This window comes from Colius striatus, chromosome 17, assembly GCF_028858725.1.
Source record: "Colius striatus isolate bColStr4 chromosome 17, bColStr4.1.hap1, whole genome shotgun sequence".
Classification (NCBI taxonomy): Eukaryota; Metazoa; Chordata; class Aves; order Coliiformes; family Coliidae; genus Colius; species Colius striatus.
This window is the reverse complement of record NC_084775.1, coordinates 6,016,026-6,037,403: the sequence shown is the minus strand read 5'-3', so window position 1 is coordinate 6,037,403 and position 21,378 is coordinate 6,016,026. Positions and strand designations below refer to the sequence as shown.

The 21,378-nt window shown below is 53.8% G+C and overlaps 2 protein-coding genes across 3 annotated transcripts; both read right to left on the bottom strand.

The window, feature by feature from the left end:
* Positions 1 to 44: 44 nt before the first annotated feature.
* Positions 45 to 6,656, bottom strand: UNC119B (unc-119 lipid binding chaperone B). The gene is made up of 5 exons (XM_062010365.1): positions 6,440 to 6,656; positions 5,837 to 5,950; positions 5,228 to 5,339; positions 4,818 to 4,990; positions 45 to 3,982 (listed from the first exon to the last, which is right to left on the bottom strand). Exons 1-5 carry the CDS (start codon positions 6,645 to 6,647, stop codon positions 3,870 to 3,872), a joined length of 720 nt encoding a protein of 239 aa, XP_061866349.1. The 5' UTR covers positions 6,648 to 6,656; the 3' UTR covers positions 45 to 3,869.
* A 2,337-nt stretch (positions 6,657 to 8,993) lies between these two features.
* MLEC (malectin) lies at positions 8,994 to 20,336 on the bottom strand. 2 transcript variants are annotated; one of them, XM_062010138.1, is made up of 5 exons: positions 20,135 to 20,336; positions 16,642 to 16,820; positions 15,113 to 15,289; positions 14,902 to 14,959; positions 13,656 to 13,966 (listed from the first exon to the last, which is right to left on the bottom strand). In XM_062010138.1, exons 1-5 carry the CDS (start codon positions 20,334 to 20,336, stop codon positions 13,737 to 13,739), a joined length of 846 nt encoding a protein of 281 aa, XP_061866122.1. In that variant the 3' UTR covers positions 13,656 to 13,736. The 2 variants fall into 2 exon arrangements, with proteins under 2 accessions (XP_061866123.1, XP_061866122.1); XM_062010139.1 differs by lacking the exons at positions 14,902 to 14,959; positions 15,113 to 15,289 and having other exon boundaries at positions 8,994 to 13,966; positions 20,135 to 20,323.
* Between the last annotated feature and the right edge of the window lie 1,042 nt (positions 20,337 to 21,378).

The window sequence follows — 21,378 nt, the reverse complement described above, 5'->3', positions numbered from 1 at the left end:
CGCGCACGCGCCGCCCCGCCCCGCGCCAGGCGCGAGCCCCGCGCTGCCAACGGGAGGGCGGTTTATTCCTATTGCTGGTGACAAAACGACGTCTGTACAAATACCGCGGCACCGGGCCCCCCAGGGGACAGCGCGGCCGAGCCCCCAAGGCCACAGTGTGAGATACGAGTCCGAGTCCGCTCCGGGCTGCGCCGGGCGGCTGCTGGTGGTGGTTCGTGTCCGTTGTGGATGAGGCGGTGGCTGCCCCCAGCTCGTCCTCAGCGTAAAGCTCCAGGGCCACGGCAGTGGTGAGTCCGAGAACAGCACCCGAGCCCGGGCCAGGCTCACAGCTGGGAGCTCGATGGAACAGGGAGCAGGGCGGGAGAAAGATGACGGGAAAGCGAAGAGGATGGCATGGAACACTGAGCAGAGTTACCGCATTCAGACCTTCCTGCCTCATCTCCACCTTCCTCATTCACTTCTGACCTCTAAACACTTGTATTTTTCTTCCTCAGACAGGTGGAATAAACATCCTCTTGCACCAGAGAGGAGAATCCTGCTTCCCTGCAGCAATAGACACTGACAATCCTGGGGAAAACACGGAAAGGAAGACACTTCCTACCAAGAACGGAGGATGAGGACAGCAGTAGCCAGTCCACACAAGGGACAGCCTTCCTTCACAAGTTGCAATACATATTCCTCAGTCAGTCATGAAAACAGCTGTCCAGGAAGCTTGCTCAGACAGCTTAGATACAAAGCACTTGCCTCAAAAATGTGAAAAAAAGAGGTCCTGGGGCTATAAGAACAAATACTGGAAAGCTTTAGTCTGTGGGTTTGGTCCCTTTTTTTTGCTAGAATAGAACACAGTGTGATTCCAACTCAGCACACAACCTGAGAGAAGCTGTCTGCACAGATACCTTTTCCCTTGCTCAAATGCCCACGGACACTGAAAGCATCTCTGTGGCCTTTAGCACCTGTCTGGGACAGAGCATCTACCTGACGAGATCCCACTGGAATTTCTTCCTAGCTCACTGGCACAAGTAGCTTTGACCCATCATTAAAGCACACAATCATCCCTGCCTCAAAGAGAAGACACTATAGAAATATCTAAAAGACAACCTCAGGAGCAGCTGAGGGGGCACAGGAGTTTGGAAATCCCTGCCTTTTGGATTACAATCAGCTTTTTCAGTGCTGGGTTGCCCTCTTGTAGGGACTCGCTTTCTGCAGCATGCTTTTGGGGCAAAGACCTTCTACTCTGGCAAAGCAAACAAATGAAGCTGCAAAGTGAGGGGTGCTACTGCTGCCTGCAAGTCTTTCCATGTTCCTCCACTCTTCCTTTTCTTATTGCTGGATAGCTGATACATTCACTAATGGGAAAGCAACTGCTTCAGTGCCTTTTTTATTCTCACTGCTGGCAGAGGTAAGGACTGTAAGCACCAAATGCCTCACTGACACTTGGCAGGGTGCTCTTGGGCAGAGCAGCAGCTGGATGGCACCTCTGCCCCTACAAACACCCTGGCTCAACTGCCCTGGGCTCACACTGCAAACACCTCACACACAGTGGCATTTGCCTGTACTGTAATTGCTCTGGCTACAGTCCATCTTTCTTCTAACAACCTTTACACACTGACACAGAAAACTGATAAGGCTCATCATACTTGTAAGAAAAGCAAGAGGTTGCTTCACATAGAAAATGTGACAATAATAACATTTAAAGGCACCTGGATTTGTACTGCACACAAATTCATCTCAAAGCACTAAAGTTTCCCAGGGAGTAACTAGCAAGGCTCCTCAGACACTATCCTGAGCATCTGGGAAAGCTTCAGGATGCAAATCACACTTTCAAATACTTCTGCCTTGTCACAAGTAACTTGCAGCAAAGCCAAGGTTTCCCACCTCGCTAGCACAGCACGAGGCCTTCTGCAGACAATCCCTGCAGGAGGCAGCTCAGGCTGCACCTCAGAAGCAACTCTAATTCTGAAACAACACAACTCCCTGGAGATGGTTGAGGGGATCGATGGTGGCACAACTGTTGCTCATCTTTGATCCACGCAGACCTTGCCCCTCTGCATTCCCAAGGCATTTGTTGTGGTTGCCTATGATTAATGCTCCACCCAGAACAGCTCATTTGTTGTGGTTAATCATCATTAAATATCTTCCCAAGAGCTGGAGATTCTTTCACAGCTGCCACCTCACACACTCTCACTGCTCACCCCGATGCCATCTGATGCTCTATGCCAAAGTCAACACCATCAGTCTGCCAGCTAAAGGCAGTGGCTTCCTGTTGCTGTCTGTGCATGAACAGGCTTCAGGCTGTGATTCCCACCCCACTTTATCCTGCTAAAACATAAACTACACTGAATCTTACTCAACACAACAGGTGATCAACTGTATCATAAGTTTCAACTGTCCCAAGGAAGAAACGGAACTAATACTAACAAAGGTCTCTGGTCTAGACACAACCCAACTCCCTTGTACCAGAGACACTGAGCAGTCCAGGGAGGGGACAGGAAAGATGCCAGGCTCAGCAAAATAGGCAGAAAAGGGGTTTGTTAGCTGAGATTCTGCATGGTAAGGAGCTGGGCCCCAGCATGGCTGCTGGGCAGACACCAGTCTCCTCCTCCCACTGCTATCTCCTATCGCCACATCCCAAACACAGCTGTGAAATACACCCTCTGGGCTGGAGGTAACTAACTTGGCAGAGGACCTTCCTAAACCATCAGCAAGCAGTTAAATACGCAAAGCAGCGATGGGAACTCCACCAATTAAAAAGAGAATCATGTAAATTCTCCCTCTATAAGAATCCCTCAACACCCAGGGATCTGACCTGGGAAGCTTTTCGCTACTAATATCTCAACTGAAACAAAGCACATGAGCTGGTAACGCCCCCATCTCTCCTTCCAGCACTCTGACTGATCATTCAGGTTTAAAAAGCACAGAGACAGAAGCCTAGGAAGCTCTGCTTCCTGCACAGTTTTCCAGTGATTTTCCACATTGTCTCTCTTTTTCCACTAAGCCCCACTAGACTGACACCTTCCCTCCACCCCAGCTAGACTGACAAGCAATGCATTCTGTAGCAAGAGACAAAATTCCTACACAAAGAGACGCAGAAGAAATGGTAGATATAGCAAGATTAACTTCAGCTCCAAGCTTGACCTCTGAGCTCCAAAATGCAACAATTTGCTCACAAGAGCTCCGACAGACATGCTATTGATGACCAACCTGGATAAAGCCCCTTTTTTTCTCCTATCTCTACTGAAATCTCTGGTAAGACACAAATCAAACTGTTCTGGGGGTAGCTCAGGTCCCTGGAGGCAGGAGGAAGATTCCTGCACTGCTTAGAAGCTGAATTAAGCCTCTTATTTTATCTTTCCTGCTGGGGAATATTGGGATACACCCTAAGGAGGAATGTTGGTCATGCTACAAACTAAAGGACTGTGCACTAAAGACATGATCTATTCAGAGAAGAGATCTGCTCTTGAGGCATCACTGGCCACCTGAAGGGGTAACATTTCTGTGCTAAGAAATAGCTTACTCAAAGAATCTGACCTCTTAAAAGAGGGTGATTACCCAAGAGTGGAAGCACTGAAAGTGCAACCTGTGAAGACTGTAACAGCAAGAATTTTCTACTGGTGCCTCTGATCCATGACCTAACCAAGGTACCAGAAGCTAACCAGAAAGAGAGAATGAGAAGAAGGGTATGTTGAGAGAAGTGTCACAGGGAGATCTCCTTTCCTTTCATGAGCTGTTGCCTTTGCTTCATGTGTTCAGCCTCATGCAAGGAGAAAAGATTTGGCAAGAAGCCTTGTTGCAAGAGACAGCAACTCCAGTCTACTCCTGGACATGTGGAATGGTTACCAGCATCACAGCACCCAGTGGACACAGGATGGTTACTGTCCTCCGTTGTAAGCGTAGTCAGCCTTGTTGTGCATAATCAACTTGTTGTCCACAAAGTAGAAGCTGTCTGAGCGGGTCTCGTACGGGTTCTCTACCATCAGACGGACTGAAACAGAAGGCTCAGTTACACTCAAGCCTCCACCAGACAGCACAAGTCAGACTGAAAAGGACTCTGCCAGTCTGCTGCATTCACCAGGCTAATATTCTGCCCTACTCAGGAGAAGCAAACTGCTCCACTGAGCAAGCTTCAAAAGCTCTGGCCTGCCCCTTCCTATTCCTACTATTCACAGGACAAGTGCTGTGAAAAGCAAACAGGGATGGAGCAATCTCACACAAGGCAACCTCAGAAACTGTGAGCGCTGCCACTAGAGCAGAGCAGCCATCCCCTCTGGCAGCAGAGAGGCAGCAAGCTGCAAAGAGTGGCAGTGCCCAGATGTGCTCAGGGGTACCGACACCGTGCCTCCTGCACCTCAGCACCCATGTGCCCGGCTTTACCCACCCCCTAAGCTCACACACACCCTGTGCAATGTGCATTTGCAGAGACCTTGGTAGGCCCAAACCCACAGTTTTCAGAGAACAGCCTGTTCTGTTTGTGCTGAAAACACTTGTGTGGCTGCCAAGGGAACCCTTTCTGAGGGTTTTGTTATCTTCTGGGCTACAGGCGTAAGGCATGTGAGCCCTGTGACTCTGATCAGCTCTTGCAGCCTGTGACTTGACAACACGGGTTGTCTCAGGCTCTCATTTTCAAAGGAGAAACTGCAGCACCAATCTGTAATTCAGTCAAGACTGCACACAGATTAAACCAGGAACCTGTATCTATTTACTCCTGTCCCTCCCCATCCCAGCCTCAACCTCTTTCACAAGTAGAGAGAGGGAGAAAATGAGCATGTGCACACATACACAAACAAAACACAACTCATTGTGGGAAAGGTGATACTTACTAAGGTCTTCTGAGAGCTGAGGGAATTCATAAATGTGTTCACATGTGTTCCTGCTACTCGGGATGCAGAAGCCAAAATCAAAGTCAAAGTTCTTCAGCAAACGATCTCGGAAGTAATGCCTCTCAATCATTCGGAAGTTTGACACTGGCTTCTCTCCCACTGTGAATTCCACTCTGTATGCAAAAAGCAGAGGAAAGGCAGCTAAGACAACATATCTCTCTCCTCTGTTGGGGAAAAAACAGAACCTCAGGCCCGAGGCTGCACAGGAACCCAACCAATCATTCCAGAAAGGGAGACTGATATTTGTAGCATAAGATGAGCTCTCCCAGTATTTGACCCAGTTTTGTTACAAACAGTCATGAGACACTTTGTAAACACCTGGTTTCCCCTTTCTGTGAGCTGATACTCACGTTGCACCTACGGTCCGCAGCCGCAGAAAGGCCGGGGTGAACTGGTACCGAACAAAGCGGCCGGCGCTGGCGTCCAGCTCACTGCTGGCATCCTCATCTTCCTCATCTGGCTCTAGAAACACACCAGCTCAGAGTTATTGTGCTAACAGTGTAAGGTAACACTGGCCAGCAGGTGTATCGGGACAAGCTGGCTGTTGCTCAAGCACTGAATGGTATCTAACAATTGGTCTGAGACTTGTACTGGCACCAAGCAATAAAGGAAAGATCTGCTATGACAGCTGGTGCAGCCTTGGTGGCTCCAGAGCTGCAACCACCCTCAATCTCACAGGATATCCCCCCTCACAACTGCCAAAGCACACGAAAGAAACTCTGTACCAGAACCAGCCAACAAGAGAAGATCTGCAGCTGATAGTGCTCCCCCATCTCCTGATAACCACTTTGTGTTTTTACAACAACACGTTTCTCAGCAAAGGTAAACTCGGCCCAGTGCTTAAAGGAGAGGCTTCTGTCCACTAGGACATATGAAAGGACCTTTCTGCCTGGTTTGCACGGGTCTGGCACTGCAGCTCCTCATGTCTCCAGCCTCCCTGCTATGTCAGCGGGACATACCCGAGGCAGACGGCTTTGCAATTTCAAACAGCACCGTTCCAGTCTCGAGGTCCCGGATCTTAAACCTGGTAAAGTCAATGTTGTAAATGTTGTCCTCGGGTTTGCATAAATAATCTAGAAGAGAGAGAAAACATACAGTAGTATTTCAAAAGGTCTCTGATCAATTACCAAAGGGATTTCTTTGCAGCTCGTTAAGACACATACTGCAAGTTGTTTTGCAGAAGCTCCATCAGAGCGGGGCAAAACTGAGGCTGGAGAAACAAAGGCACGCTGGGTGCCGGGCTGCAGGGCAAGAAAGGGAAGCGACCGGAGCAGAACGGCAAGCCAGAGGGAAAGCTACACCGCCAGCTTCGCGGGAGCTGTACCCAGGCTGCAGGGAGGAGCGGGAGCTGTACCCAGGCTGCAGGGAGGAGCGCAGCGCGCTCACGCCGCGGCCGCAGCGCTGCCCCGGGCCCCGCCGGCCCCTCGCCACGGGCCACCCCGGCCCCGCCGCGGCCAAGGCAGGACGGCCGGGGCGCTGGGGCCCCCGCACCGCGGCCGAGCGCTGCCGGCCCGCGCGCCCCGTCCCGGCGCTGCCCAGCTCCCGTCCCGCCCCGCACTCACTCTCCGTCACCCGGCACAGCCCCAGGACGTGCTCGGGCCGGACGGTCTCTAGGGCCAGCAGCTCGGACTCGGTCCACGGCGGCCGCGGCGCCGAGTCGGCCGAGCCGCGCCGGCCCCGCAGGCGGCTGAGCGGGCCCCCGGAGCCCGGCGGCGGCTTCTTCTCCGGCCCCGCCGCCGCCGCCGCCGCCCTCGCCTTCGAGCCGCTCATCGCGCCGCCGCCAAGATGGCCGCCGCCGCGCCGGTAGCTATGGGAGCGCGGGGCGGGGCCGCGCGGGGCGGGCCGCGCGCTGCCCGGCAACCGCGGGCGGGCGCCCAAGCTAAGCAGGGCCCGCCGCGTGCGCCGCCGGAAGGGTACCCGCGCGCCGCCTCGTCCCGGCGCTGCGCACGGCGGGACAGCCCGCGGCGGCCGGCGAAAAGCGGCACAAACCCGCACACGCCGCCACCCCCCGAGCCCCCGCCCCGAGCCCCGGGGAGCCGGCCATCACCCGCGTCTCCCGTTGCTGAACAAACCGAACCCCGTGTCCCCCGTCCCGCAGCGCAACACGCCGCTGCCGTCCCCTTCCCAGGGAGCCGCGACCCCCGGGCACGGACGGGACCCTGTGCCCCGAGCAGCGCGGCCCAGGCTCGGGCTGCCGCGAGCACACGGGCGAGGGACGGTGCCAGGCGTGGGACACGGCCGCGGAGCCCCCCAGGAGCGGCGGCGGAGCGCACACGGGAGCATCACACCCAGCAGAGGATGCACTTCTCCCAAAACAGGGGCTGCCCACCAGCCTGCGGTAGGTACTGCGAGCTGCTAAGAGCCACCTCCAGCCCTTGAGGGAACCGAGGCAAGAACAAGAAACATCTGCGTCCTCTTTTCAGGCTCCAGCCAACACCCAACACGCTCGAGATGACTGGAAACAGATTTAGAGCAGTGGTTAGTGACGTCTGCTGCTGCTTGTAAGCAGCACACGCCTGCTGCTGCCGACCAGATGCTATTTCAAACAAGCCTGCCCACGCCAGCACTCCCAAATCCTCGCTGCAGCGGGTCTGGGCTCTCCATCCCATGCCCTAAGAAGGGCAGACCAAGGACTCAGGCTGCCCAGAAGAGCAGCTGCTCTGCACGGTGCCACAGTCCCTTGGCCCCCCAGAGCAGGCACCAAGAGGAAGGAGGTGCCACTTTCCCTCTGCTCCAGCTCCAGCCCCTTCTAACTGCCTCTGACGCAGTTTCAAGCTGAAGTCAGGGCACTTGCAAAACCCCAGAAGGCAGATAACATCTCTGGTGTTCCTGATCTGAGCAGGAAGCAACAAGGTCCACAACAGCACTTTTCAAGAGAATGTTGCGCTGTTCAGCTGGCACTTAATCGCCCGAAACAAGAGGCAAGAGAATGGGGGAGCTGTACCAGAGACAGGCAGCAGCAGGGAGAGGCTCTGTGCTGCAGCAGCGATGGGATGTTAAACTGCCACCCGCAGTGCCTGGAGCAGCAGAGGGACTCGACTCCTGTGCCCCCTGAGAACAGAGGGACCACCTCACCCGAGTGACAATATAACTTTGTTTATTTTTCCTTTGCACACTGCTGGTTGAAACTGCCAGACAGTAGATTTCAGAGCATTCCCTCAACCAAACGTCCTGGGGAGATTAAAAAATAAACTGCTACCGTGTACCAAAAATAAAATAACCCACCCCCATCTTTCCCCCCAGTCCAGTCCCTGCAAAGCCAATGCAATCAGAAAGAGATCTGTGCTTTTCACCCAGGGCCCAAGCCTGCTGCAAAGCAAACTAAAGCATGTCACTGCAAGTTGCTATAACACAAAGCAATGGACAGGGAAAGAAAAAATCCTCCTTCAAACCCCTTTGTACTGGTGACAAGTACAGATGGAGAGATCTCCCCACACTGCTTCAGCCTTTGCAGATAACACAGACCTGCAGCTCCAAGTGGCTTGTGCCGTGTCCCTAACACAGCAGGGTGGGCCTCTGCCTCGTGCCCTGTCCCACACGGCCCCCTGGAGCACAGGGACCACCTCCAGCGCTGGAAGCTGCCACCATGATGGGACCCAGGCACCAGTCACCTGCCCAGCACCTCACAGTCCTGGCATGAAACACAAATCCTGCCTGTGCTCTCAGCCCACCTGGCTCTTTTAAAGCAGGAAAGCCCTGAACACACAAAGCCTCCACAGAAACCACCAAATCTGGAGTCCCCACTTGCCAGCAGGTTTGCAGCCACTGCCCAGGGACAGTGCCCTGGCCCAGGGACACAGCCCCAGCCGTGGCAGCACAGGCACACATGGCCCCACAGCCCCGGGCACACATCCTGTGCTTCCCACATTCACACTCTCCCCAGTTAAACTGGTTTAAGCTATACCTCAAGATCCCCACCACACAAACTCTACAGCAGAGATCTTTGATGTTTGCAAAAGATAATTCACATTTTCTAGCCACCAGCACTGTTTCCAGGCAGGGGGGAAGGGGAAGGGGAAGGGGAAGGGGAAGGGGAAGGGGAAGGGGAAGGGGAAGGGGAAGGGGAAGGGGAAGGGGAAGGGGAAGGGGAAGGGGAAGGGGAAGGGGAAGGGGAAGGGGAAGGGGAAGGGGAAGGGGAAGGGGAAGGGGAAGGGGAAGGGGAAGGGGAAGGGGAAGGGGAAGGGGAAGGGGAAGGGGAAGGGGAAGGGGAAGGGGAGCAGTTCTGCTTTGGTCATTTTCTTCCTTTTTTTTAAATAAAGCACTTTTTGGGGAAAAAAAAAGATTGCAAACCTATCAATCACCTGCAGTAGCATCTCACTGATCAGACTACAGACAGGACTGCCACAGCCCCCCTTCCCCCATCCTCCCCCCACTCTCCAAAAATAGTATTTGATACACAGCAATGAGCTCTGAGCAAGCCAGAGCCCCGGAAGACATGGACCTGCTTTCCCCTCCCGTCCGGCCCAGCACCGTTTCCACACGGCTGCTGCCCCTCTCCCGGGACACATCCCTGGGGATCCTGGGCAGCGCAGAGCGGGGCTGCAGCACACGAGCCTGGGCCTGGCGCCGCCTTTCCGAGCCTTTCCGTCTGGATCCTGCCGGCTGTTGTGTGTGAGAACACTCATGGGAGCCTCCCTGGGACCAGCCAGCGTGGACAGACTCGTGCGACCAGGCTGGTGTTAAAAAAAGCATCATTGAATTGTATCAGGCTTTGGCATTTGTTGTGGAGATGCAGAAGCACCAGTAGGTAAATTAGCTCAGTGCTGGCCCAGCTCCCATTTCCCTTGGAATCTAGCAAGGATATTTCCCTCCCTGCCACACAAGTGCAAGAAGCAGATGGATCTCTCCCACATTTGTGCCCTAAACACAGCCTGAAACACTCGGTACTCCACAGCTGCTCAGAATCTGTCTCGCATCAAGGGCTGAAGCTGCTCTGCTGGTCCTTCTTCTGCTGTTTTCCATCACAGCCAGTCCTGCTCAGCCCAGACATCTCATCTCAAGGTGTTTCCCTGACTGTTACAATCCCGTTTCAACTTAAAGCGAGGCCAAGGGACAAAGCACGAGCTCCCTGTTTGGACCCAAACAGCGCAGGGCAAGCCCTCAGTGAGTGACTTTGGGGGGCAAGATGCCTAAAGACACACTCTGCATCCAGAATCTTTAAGCACCATATGACCACCAAGACCCAGGAGCAACTCCCTCAGCTCTGAGCTGCACAGACACGCAGGCACCAGACTGTCTGGAAGTTCTCCATCCTGCCCTCGGGAGATTTCTCGGGTAGACCAGACCTGAAGGAGCTCTTCCAGTTCTTCTATCCTCTGCCAGGTTTTGGTTTTTTTTTTTTCTTCCATTGACCTGAAGGGCTGGAACCAAAGATACTCACTCACTGTTCTCTGCTTCAGCTGTGACGTCCAGAGCTGGCATCCAGGGACAGTGAGACAGTCCCCATCTGATCACAAGGACAGGGAATGCCTGTCCCTTGAGGAGAAGGAAAAAACAACTCAGAGCTCCTTAAAAAAATCCAAATCTTCTTCAAATAGACTTTTACTCAAAGCCTGAGACAAAGGCACTAAAACAAGAAGGGAATTCATTTGGCTTTCTGCTCACTGCCACCTGGGATACTCAGAAAGGTCAGAGCTGTTTCAGTCACACACATAGCAGGGGAAAATGGCCTAAAGGTATGAAAGGAAGGGCTGATAAGTGGGTAATTAAAATAGCCTTTGGAACTGCCACATTGAGGCTGGATCCAGGCTGCAAACATAATCAACAATGTCATCTTTCCTTCATTAAAATTGCCTCATCTGCTCCTCTCTACACAAGTGCTCCATGAATCAAGGCAGGGTCTGTTCTGACCCAGCTCCCCACACTGCTGCACAGGGACACGTTTCACCTGCCTGCAAGGCATCGCAGCACAGACAGGCTCATCTCTAACTGGTCTCAGTTAAACAATGTCTTGGATATTCTCTCAAATGCCCGTACTGGAAAGCTACAGCCAACCCAAACTTTTTCTTTCCCTGGTTGGGATCAGGTACCTCATTATACCCATCTGGCTGGCAGGTGCTGGACAAAGTCGGTGAGGAAAGCCATCCTCAGGATGCCATTCCCTGAGAGGTGATCCCCTGCCATCCTCTCATGTTCCCACATGCTTGGTTTGAAGGCTCTTTCTGAGGCAAACCTGTCAGTAGGGGACAGACCAACACAGAAATTGCTCATAGCACCATAACAGGGTCAGGAACCTCCCCTGCCATCACCTTTGGAATGACAGAGACCCATAAAAACAGAGCCAAAACAACTACATTGAAGCAACAAGGGATGAACTATTCCTCCACCCTATTCTTATTCAAATAAGACAAATTCATGTGAACGGAGCAGCTGGCACAAACCAGATCACACCCTGCACAGCTTTGCCTTAGAGTGGCTGATGGCACCAAAGGGTGCCCCAGTTGCCAGGCCAGGCAGGGATAAGCCACCTTAGGAGACTTGTCTCTAACTTTTGCACACCTAAATGCACAGGTGAGGTGCAGAGATTACTGCCTGAGCCACAAGAAGCTGAGGGATTCCTTGCTTCAAGGATGCTCTAATAAAATACAACCGAAAAGGCCCAGAGGAGAACAGCTCCTTACAGAGCAGCTTGCTTTCAAGCCCAGCTTCTTTGCTTAACAAATCAGTGCAGTTCATGCCTCTCAAAACTGATAAAGATCTAAATGTCTCCATGCTCCAGTGAGAGCAATCCCCTAAACATCGAGAATCTCTGCAGGCACTGTCACCAAACAAAACAGAGCTTGTAAGTTTTTTAAGCACTAGGATTTTCACAGCAGCTAGAAGACAAGTCAGACAACCTCAAGCTTAGCACCTTCTCATCCTAAGGTTTGTTCTCACCATCTACTCTCCCTAAAGCCTGTCTTCAACTGTGGAAGGGGCTCTCTTGCTTCTCATAAAACGGCTGTCACCACTTGTGCAATTGGAGAGAAGGTAATTTAAGGTCCTACTGCTTGCTTTTTAGCTGAAAGACATAGAATTAGGGTCAGGCCTATAGCAGCGATGTATGCAATCAGAAAGGCTGCAGAGCAGTGCTTTGACACCTCCCCCCGCTCCCCTTCTGGGGAGCTCCTGTCACAGCTTGAGGATTAGGAGGGAGAGAAGGCTTCAGCTGCTTGGGTCTGGCAGAGCAGAAATGCTGCTCCTCCAGTTTCCTTTCCACGAACTAGGGAACTCTGCTGATCTCTCTCAGCTCAAAAAGGTTGAGCTACTGCAGGAAATCAAACCCAAGAACAACTTCTTGGAAAACTCAGGCTCGAGGACAAGCAGCAGCACAGAGGACACTGCTCAGTGTCACTGCTCAGGGTAGAGAGAGCACTTCTAAGAACAGACACAGCATGAGGTAAAGTGTTCTGAGCCCACTGCTCACCAGCACTGAAGCTGACCCAGCAGGACCCAGCCCTGCCTGCGACACAGAACATCAGCCAGAAGCACTCAGCATGGCAGAGCCCAGACTGTGAGAAGGCAGCTCCTGGGGGCCTACAGCTCTGCATCAGCAGGCACAGTGAGGGCTCCTGCTCTGCTCAGCCTCTGCCAGGCAGGCACAGGCTCTGCCTGTGGAAACAGAAGCCTCTTGCAGAAGTATCGCTGCAGGAGGCGGGTGACCTTGTCTCCAGTGTTCTGCTCACTTCCAGATCTCTGGAGGACAACCAACCACCTTTCTCTACAGTACGAAATGCCAGACGTCTGCTCCTTCACTGGAGCTCCCTGATATGCAAAAGGCTGAGCTAACTGAAGATGCTACCCAACTCCACTGCTCCTCTCAGCACTGCAGGCAGGCCTGGTCCCCTCAACAGGGACCGAGAGCTCACGGGGAGCATCTGTCAGGGTGCTGGCTCTGTCTGAGGGCACAGGCTGATCACAGCCACAGGGCAGGGAGCCAGCAATTGGGAAGGTCAAGGAACAAGTCCAGAACCTCCTCTCTAAGATCATCTGATTCTCAGCTTCTTCCAAAGGAGAGGTCACTTGCTAGAAAGGGCAAATCAAGGAACTAGGCTTAAAATGAAACCTCTGAAAAGGATATTAAAAAGAAACAAAAGCCATAATCAATACAGAAATGAAGTGCATCTGCTCAGACTCTAAGGTCAGCCTCTCCCAGGCCAGAGCAGAACCTCTCTGCCATGGATCTAACATTACAAGCGCCCAACTAGGAAAGTCTCTCCCAACTGGTGCAGCAAATGAAACAGGATAAATCCCTCTGCTTCTGGCACAGCTTGCAGTCTGAGGAGGGAACATGTCCAGAGGCTGAGCAGCTGCTGAAGTCTCGTCTCCGTACGCAGGCGAGTACCATATATCGTGTTGCACGTATTTGGGGCGATGCTGAGCCAGGCTCCATCCTCCACAGTCCTTACTCACCCCACAGCACCACAACACTTCCAGGCTCCTGGACAAAACGTGGATCCAGGTCTGGGTTTAAGAGCTGCTTCCCTGCTTAAGGAACCACTATTCCAGCCAGTAAAGGCAGAGATCTTGCAGCACATGGCTTGTCTCAGCGTGGGATGCGGCCCAGGACCAGCAGCATCAGCTTGCAACAGCCCAATACACAGCCAGCCAGGACTTAGCTTACTCTTGGATGCCCCAGGAAGGATTGGATCCCGCACATGGTGCGAAGGGGAAGGCGAGGGCCTCGCTGCTTGCTGGCAGGGGAAAGGTAAGCTCCCTCTTACCTGGACCTGCTATTCATTCCAAATTAATCATCTCTTTTTTTTTTTTCCCTTTTTTTTTTCCTTAATTTATGAACAATATGGAGAAATTGAAAGCAACCGTGTTTGGTCCAACTCCTTCCCTCCCAGCCCCGCGGCTGATGCTCTGTGGGGCTTGCTCTCACAACCGGCAGAGGCAGAAGAGGGTAGGAATGAAGACACCAAAGGCCACCAATATAGGAAACATGAGGCTGCTGTTGTCCGAGGCATAGGGGTTTGGTGTGCGTGGGCCTGACTGAACCCGGTTCTTATTTGCCTGTTTTTTAACACTGGAGCCATCATCGTATTCATCTTCATCATCATCTTCCTCTTTTTTCTCCAGACCTGGGTGTGGCTGAAGCTTTGGAACATCTGTTAGATGAGAGAAAAGGTTGTAAGGAAGCAGGATGTAACCTGGGACATCACTCACGTCACTCCCTTCCCCACTCCCCAGTCCAGCACGAACATGGGCAACAGGGCACCTGGCACCACATCAACACCACAGCCGCAGCAACCCCAGGAACCAGAGGCACCCTCCCACACAGGGGCTCACACCACTCTTCCCTCTGTGATGCAAGAGCATCCAAAGACCCAGTCTGCAAAGAAAGAGACATCCCTCCACCATATCTACGTATCTCACAGGAGAAGGTACAGCACAAAGCACACTTACAGCAGTCAGATACCACAGCTGCTCAGGGAGATCTTAGTCAAGAACAAGCACCATCTGCCTGTGGGACCAGCAGGTACAGGTGCAAACAGGAATGGAAACAACTCTTTCCACAAATGGTCCTATCTCACATCATTGCACCCCCCAACGCCACACCTATCAGAGCAGCATGGTCCAACCCCACTCAAATCCAGTCCTCTGAGTCAGGAGCCTGCATCACAGGTTCCCCATAGAGCAAATGCCACCTGGACACAAGGTCATGCACCAAATCTCCATCAGCACTTGGCACTCCCTGACCAACAGTAAAGCAAACTGATGCTTTGGTCAGAGGGGTCCTAAACCTCCTCTGTTCAGGAACGATAAGGGAACCAACTCCAGACTCCCAGCAGAGACTTACAAAGAGAGTGATGAAACCAAATTGATTTTTCTTGTTCCAAAAATGAAACAGCTTTGTGCACTTTGGAGTAGCATGAGGACACTACACACCTATTTCACTCTGCAACTGCACTCTGTGGGAACTTGCTGAGAGAGAAACAGTTTTGGCAGATGTGGGTCAGCAAGAGCTATGATCTCATGGTCTGAGAAGCAACAGGCTGCTCTCCAAGTGGGAAGAGCCTCCTGGCTCAAAAACTATGCTTACCTTCCACTGTTCCTTGCAGGATGTACAGGGCACAGATTTTGGGATTGTCATAGTAGCCCTAGAGAAAGAAAAGAAGGAAGTCAGTGCTCTGAGGCAAGAAATATTCTCCCCACCTACCACCAGCTTTCCTCCTCCAGCACCCAGCTGCAGCACATGCCTGAGGAAGAAGGGGAAAAGGAAGATCAGGACTTTGCCCAGAAAAGCTTATTACCTTTACAAACTCAATGTGGAGCTTCCCTGTGAATGTGGAAACCTCTCCCTGGACACTCAGTTTCCCCTTTTTGATACTCATGGGAATGATCTCATCGTGAGCTGTGCTGTGACCCACTCTGTCAAAAATGTCCAAGTCCTTCACCACCACATGGCCATTCAAGCGAACATCAAATACCTTCAGGAGAAAGAAACACAGAGTGTCAGAACAGATTCAGGCATGTGACCGTTGAAGGGAACAGAACAGGAAAGGGCTCTGCTTGTTATGCAGCCAGGACCAGAAAGCCTTGCAGCATACACTGTCCCACCAACACACTCCACTCCCTTGGAAGGCATTCAGAGCCCAGAAGTAGCCAGGTAAAGACACCGAGGCATTAACATTGTGTTCAAATGCCCTGAAATCTGCCTCCTTTTAAAACAACCCCTATGTCTGTGATTCAGAACTGAGGCTAGCACAATTTCATTCTGGTTTATTCGTACTTTCCTTTCACAACTTTCTTTGCAGCTACTGGCTGAGGACCTGCTCCTCCAGCCCGGGGCAGCCGTGGCACACCACACCCCAGGGAGCTCAGCCATTGCTAACAAACAGCCTGCAGCATTGCAAAGAGGAAACAAGCTGGTGAAGGACACAGGGTTTGAAGGAGGCAAAATGTTGAACTGCAAACCACATCTGTGAATTCAGAGTGAAAGTCCTCCTCAGGGCTGTAATGACTCAAGCTTCATTCAGCACCTGGGGAATCCCAGCAGAACCACATGAAGGAAGAGGAACCAAACACATCTCATTGCTTCAGTACTGAGGCTGCTTTTTGCATCCATTCTACAAGCCAGCCCCACCAGTTCTGTTCCCTGAAATACTCCTCTGGCAGGAAGGCAGCACAGTGCTTAAGGTGCAGGGCTCTAAAGAAGCTAATGGAGATGGAGGAAAGACAGACTGAAACACACATCACTTCTCTCCCAATTTATCACAGAGCTTTGAGTTCATCGTGCTTCTGCTTCCACACCCGTACACGAGGGATTTTGAGAGTGGACAAGGATTATTCTTCTCTAAAGAGCAATAAAGAGGGCTGGATTTAAGTCTGTGCTTTTAGCATTAGTTTGAACCAATATCAAGTCACTACATTCCTTAGAATTGTTCTGAGCAGTTTCTTTAAGGCAGACTACTTCCCTCATTCAATCTGTGCAACACTTCCTTCAGCACAAGTGTGCTGTCAAGTCAGGAACAAGTTCTCAGAAAAAGAAACACTTCTCAAAGCCAGCTCAGTCTAAACAGATCACAAAGCTCTGGTGCTGGCAATGTTTGGTTGCACAGGTCTGTTTGAATACTTTGTAATGCAGTTTTCCAGGCCAATTGTTTGTCTGAAATGTGGAAGACAGCTTGAAGTTTCAGAGCTCACGAGAGCTCTAGGAACCAAGTTATCTATTAGCATCTTCATTCCTTTTTCCAGCATGCAAAGCAGCAGGGGCAATCTGGAGACACACAGTCCTAGCCAGGAACTCGCATCAAAGAGACAGCAAGCAGCTGTTGCTTACCTTCTGTTGAGACTGTGCAAAATAAACCTCTGCAAACTTCAACACCAGCACATAGTCACCCTCCTCTTTGATGGGAACTTCATAGCCAAAGGTTTCCTCATTGTAACGCTCTGTCTGGTACAGGATTTGATCCTCCGCGTTGGACCGCAGGATCGGCAGCTTCATCCCATAGTCAGAAGCTGCCAAGCACAAAACAGTGAGAGGAGAGGTTAATTTGAGGCACACAGAAGAGATACTTTGTGTACTCCTGAAGTGCTTAACTCTGGTGGTCACACCCATGCCCTTTCCTTGCTCTGACCAGGAGGAAGCACCAGGAGAAGGAGAGTAGCCAAAGCCCCAGAATCCAAGGCCTGTAGCAGAGCAGGTCTGGACCTGATGCAGTCTGAGGGGCAGGAAACTCAGTCACTGTTTCAGAAAGAAGAGTGTATCACAAACAGGGCACAGAACCAAAGGACCTGGCCATTGATTTCTGCTTCAAACGGGAAAAACATCTACAATATTTTTAGTTCATTTTCAAATTCCAAGTCCTGAGCACAAAGCCAGTCCACAGTGTGGGACAGACTCGACTCACTCATTCAACAGACTGGAACGTCACAGTGGCATCAAGTTTTAGAGACTCACTCCTCTCAAGTGAAAACCTGAGGGATGGCAGAAGGGTGAAAAGCACCAGATATTTTACAAAATCCTCTCTTCTCACCACAGCCACGCAACACCCATCAGCCTGCAGACAGGAAGAAGGAAGCAAGAACGACACACAAGTGTTTCAAGAGCAGCAGCTCCATCAGCTGCTGTTCCCACAGCCACCCAGCTGAAACGGGTGCTGTGTGCAGGCATCTGAACAGTGCTCTGAGAAGGGCCCAAACAACATTCCCAATGGGACAACTGAGAAAACATCACAAATGATGATTTTTTCCCCTTCTCGGTCATATTTGACCATCTCTAGAGCAGCTCTCACAAGACGTTAACCCAACCTGACATTTCATCACGTCAGGGTTACTGCACAAATGCAAACTGATGCTTGCACCAAGAGCTCAGAACCAAGTAAGTCCCTGGAGAAGCGGGGGCAGGAGGGAAGACTGTGGACACCATCTGCCCACTGGCACTTCAGGCAGGAGAAGTTGATCCAGACTAAGTTCTGCCACTTCCACCCCCATTTCCATGGGAACAGACACTGTGTTGGCCAAGACAAAGTAAGAACTACTAACCCAGAGCACGTTGCCAAAGAGAGAGCCAATGCAAACGAGTGAGAGGAAATTAATGCCACTCCTGAGTCTCCCGTTTCACACTGAGCTATGCAGGCAATCTTCTGCTTCTCTTTACCATTCAAACAGGGGTGCAAAGGCTGAAGACTCTAATCACCAGAAATACAGGGGTGAAAAGTTTAACCTGTCCTCCCACATGGATATTTCTGGCCAGCTATAGATTACAGTGATAGTAAACCAGGGACTCCACAGAAGTCAGCTCCTATTAGAGGAAAGCCTGCATAGGAAGAAAGACCTTTAATAGCCAAGAAGGTAACTGGAGAGGAAGACCTGTCACCTGCATAGCAAAGGTCTGTTGACATAGCTGCAGAAGCAAGCTGGGTGCATGAAGAGGCAGCTCACTGAGAGAGGAGCAGCACACATTCAGCTGCAACCACGTTTTGCACCTGGCTATTTTGTAATTGCCATCAGCACATTTTGTCCTTTAGGACACTGTATCTGAACCGAGGCTTAGGGAAAAAAAAGCGCTTTTAATTTGCCCAGAGGCAGTACAGCCCAGAAACACTACCCTAGGACATTTCCTCCCAGTCAGCCTGCAGTAGCCATTACATGCCTATCAACACAGAGAGGAGCCCAGGGTAAACCGAACAATGGTGCAATAAAAAGCCATTGAGGGAAAAGCAGCTGAGAGCTCAAAGGGGTAAAGTCTCCTTTGCTGCGCCTGGCACTGCTGGCTGAAGCAGGGATTACTGTATCAGCCTGCTGTGCAGAGGGGAAGCCACAGGCTTTTCCCAAAGGAAGAACATGTCACAGTGTGCTTGAAAAAGGTTCTGTTTTCATCTCAACTCTAAAATATATTGTTCAAGTCCATAAGGACATTCTCCTTCAAGACACACGAGTGGTCTGTGAAGGGAAGGTGACCTACAGTGATCAGGGCACCTTGTGTGACTGGGGTGTCAGGGAGAAAAACTCTTAACAAATTGTATTGGTACTGAAACATGCCCTTCTCTTTATCCCCTGTGCCCAAATGGCTCTCCTCATGCACAGTAAGCAACGGCAGTCCTAGCTGTACAGCATAGGACAATCCTCACCATCCTACATAAAAACAGCAAAGGTTAAATTTAAAAGCCAATAGATAGCTCATCTTCTCTGTGCTCCACCACTCACCTGTAACTGACAGCAGGAGCAGCTCGGCACAGCTAACTGTTCAATACCTGTGTAAATCAATTAAGTTTTGGTGCCTCAATCATCAGAAACACGCACACAATTCACACACCCAGAGCAATTTCAGGGCAAGCAGAAAAAGACAGTCCTAGCACAAGTGCAATATTAGCTCTCCAGTCTGTCCTTACTGGGAGACAGAAGATTTTACTGATTCAGTAGTTAGAGCAGCTGTTCATAGCCCATCTGCCTCTATTTCTGCTTCTGTCCCTGCCCTGCTCGTGAACACCCTGCCAGGACTGGAGCGCAGAGCCGACCAGCCCGTTGCACCTTCCTCCTGCCGGTCCCCAGCACCGCGTCTGCAGCGAGCAGCCCGCGCTGCTCCCCGCCGGGGCCGGGCTGCGGGCATCGCGGCGCACCGACAGCCAGCCGGCTGCGCAGGGCAGGCAAAGCACGTTTGCACTTCAGCGAAAGCGCTGCGGGCTGGGCTGCGAACTGGCAGATCTTGCTGTGGAAACTGGGGTCTTTCAGTGGAAAATGGGGGGGGGGGGGGGGGAAGGAGGCATGCGTGTGCGTGCGGCCGGTCTGGCAGCTCAGCCCCGCCGCTTCCCAGCCGAAATTCCACTCCGGCCCGAGAGCAGCGGCGTCCCCTCCGGCATTACACAACCCCGCAGCCCGAGGCCCGCGGGGCTCATCCCGCCGCCCCTGGGGCCCAGGGCCCGCTCCGCCGCGGGGAACGGGAGCGCAGCCCCCCGCCGGGCGCGGCGGCAGGACGGGGACGGCCGCGGTCCCGGAGAGCGACAAGTGGCGAGCGGGGGCCGGGTCGGCGCTTCCCGCGGGCCCTCACAGCCTCCGGGACACCCTCTCCGCGACCCGGGCCCAGAGCGGCTGACGCGGAGGAGACGGCGCCTGCGGGCCGGCGCAGCGCTGCGGGGAGACCCACCGACCGTCCGCGGCGGGGCCGGGACGGCACCGGGGAGCGCGCGACTCCCGGACCCCCGCCGACACAAGCGGGCCTCGCCGCCCCGGACGGAGCGGAGCCGAGCGGACCGAGCGGAAAGCCGCACCGAGTGCCCCCCTGTCCCCTGGGCGGGCCGTCCGCGCCGCACCGGCGTCCCCCCCGCCCTCACCTCGGCCCACGCGGCCCTCGAGCGGGTCCTTGCGGAAGTGGATGCCGTTCACGTCCACATGGGCATCGCCGCCCGCGTTGACGGCCCAGACGACGCTGTCGGCGAGGCCGGCCGCCGCGCCCCGCAGCAGCAGCAGCGGCAGCACCAGCAGCAACGGCGGCGGCGGCAGCAGCGGCGCCCCGCGCGCCCCGGCGCCCACCATCTCGGGCTCCCGGCGCCGCGCCCGCCCCTTCCTGCTGCCGCCAGGGGGCAGCCTACCCCGCTGCCGGGGCGGAGCGCGCCTCAGCCAATCCGCGCGCCCTAACTGGAATATTAATTAAGCGCCCGCCTACCATTGGTCGGCCGCGGGCCCTTATCTGCATATTCATAAGGTGGCGGGCCAATGGGCGGCGGGAGCGGGCGAGCAGGCTTAGGTGAGAGGCCAGGGGACGGCGGCGCTCCGCGCCGGGAGGCGTGCCCGGCGGGAGCGGAGGGGCTCGGCCCGGGGAGCCGGAGCGCCCAGCGCCGGGACAGCCCGCCCAGCCACGGCGGCCAGGGGAGAACCGTGTCCCCCGGGAGGGAGCGGCGGGGAGCGCCGGGACATCCCCGCGGCAGGCGCGGAGCGGGACCGCGACCCGGCACGCTCCCCGTGGCGCCGGAGGGAACGGCCCCGCCCCCCGCGCCCCGCCAATGAGGGAGCTCCAGCGCGGCCCAACGCGAGGCACTGTGGGACGGCGGCGGGAAGCGGGAGCCGGCGGGTTGCCGGGGCAACGGGCGGCGCGGCGGGCCCGAGCGCACGGGCACCGGGCCCCGGCGGCGGCGCGGGGCGATGCGGCGGGGAAGCGGCGGGGACCGGGGTTGGCGGAGTTTCGCTGCCGTCGGGGGCGGCTTCTCCTTATCCCGCGGCAGTTGCGTGTCCGCTGTGCTCTGAACAGCAGAGCTCCCGCCTTCGCCTCAGCACGGGAAGAGGCGGCTGCCGGCCCGCCCGGTAAGGAGCGAGGCAGCTGGGTGGCGGGCAGCCACTGTGGACCACGGTAGCCTGCTTGAAAAGTAAACAGCCGGTAAGAGAACGATGTGGCAGGTAACGGCCACAGTGCCGGTGGTTCTCCCTGGGCTGCATTTTACAGGAGAATGTACGACCCTGTTGGGGTTTTTTTTCTGGGAAGGGCCTGGGAGGGCTAGAGTGAGACGTTGTGGATGGAGGTTGAGTGAAACTTGCTCAATACAGGGTTGCAGGAGGGCAAATAACTTAATGCTTGCCCTTC

What these genes read in the sequence shown, in the direction of transcription:
- UNC119B (XM_062010365.1), bottom strand. Translation starts at nt 6,647, where the DNA reads ATGAGCGGCTCGAAGGCGAGGGCGGCGGCGGCGGCGGCGGGGCCGGAG. An exon ending in GCTGTGCCGGGTGACGGAGA is followed by an intron (nt 5,951 to 6,439) that starts GTGAGTGCGGGG and finishes TCTCTCTTCTAG; the next exon opens with ATTATTTATGCAAACCCGAG. An exon ending in TCAGCTCTCAGAAGACCTTA is followed by an intron (nt 3,983 to 4,817) that starts GTAAGTATCACC and finishes CTTCTGTTTCAG; the next exon opens with TCCGTCTGATGGTAGAGAAC.
- MLEC (XM_062010138.1), bottom strand. Translation starts at nt 20,336, where the DNA reads ATGGTGGGCGCCGGGGCGCGCGGGGCGCCGCTGCTGCCGCCGCCGCCG. An exon ending in TTGCACAGTCTCAACAGAAG is followed by an intron (nt 15,290 to 16,641) that starts GTAAGCAACAGC and finishes TTTCTCCTGAAG; the next exon opens with GTATTTGATGTTCGCTTGAA. An exon ending in CCTGCAAGGAACAGTGGAAG is followed by an intron (nt 13,967 to 14,901) that starts GTAAGCATAGTT and finishes CTCATCTAACAG; the next exon opens with ATGTTCCAAAGCTTCAGCCA.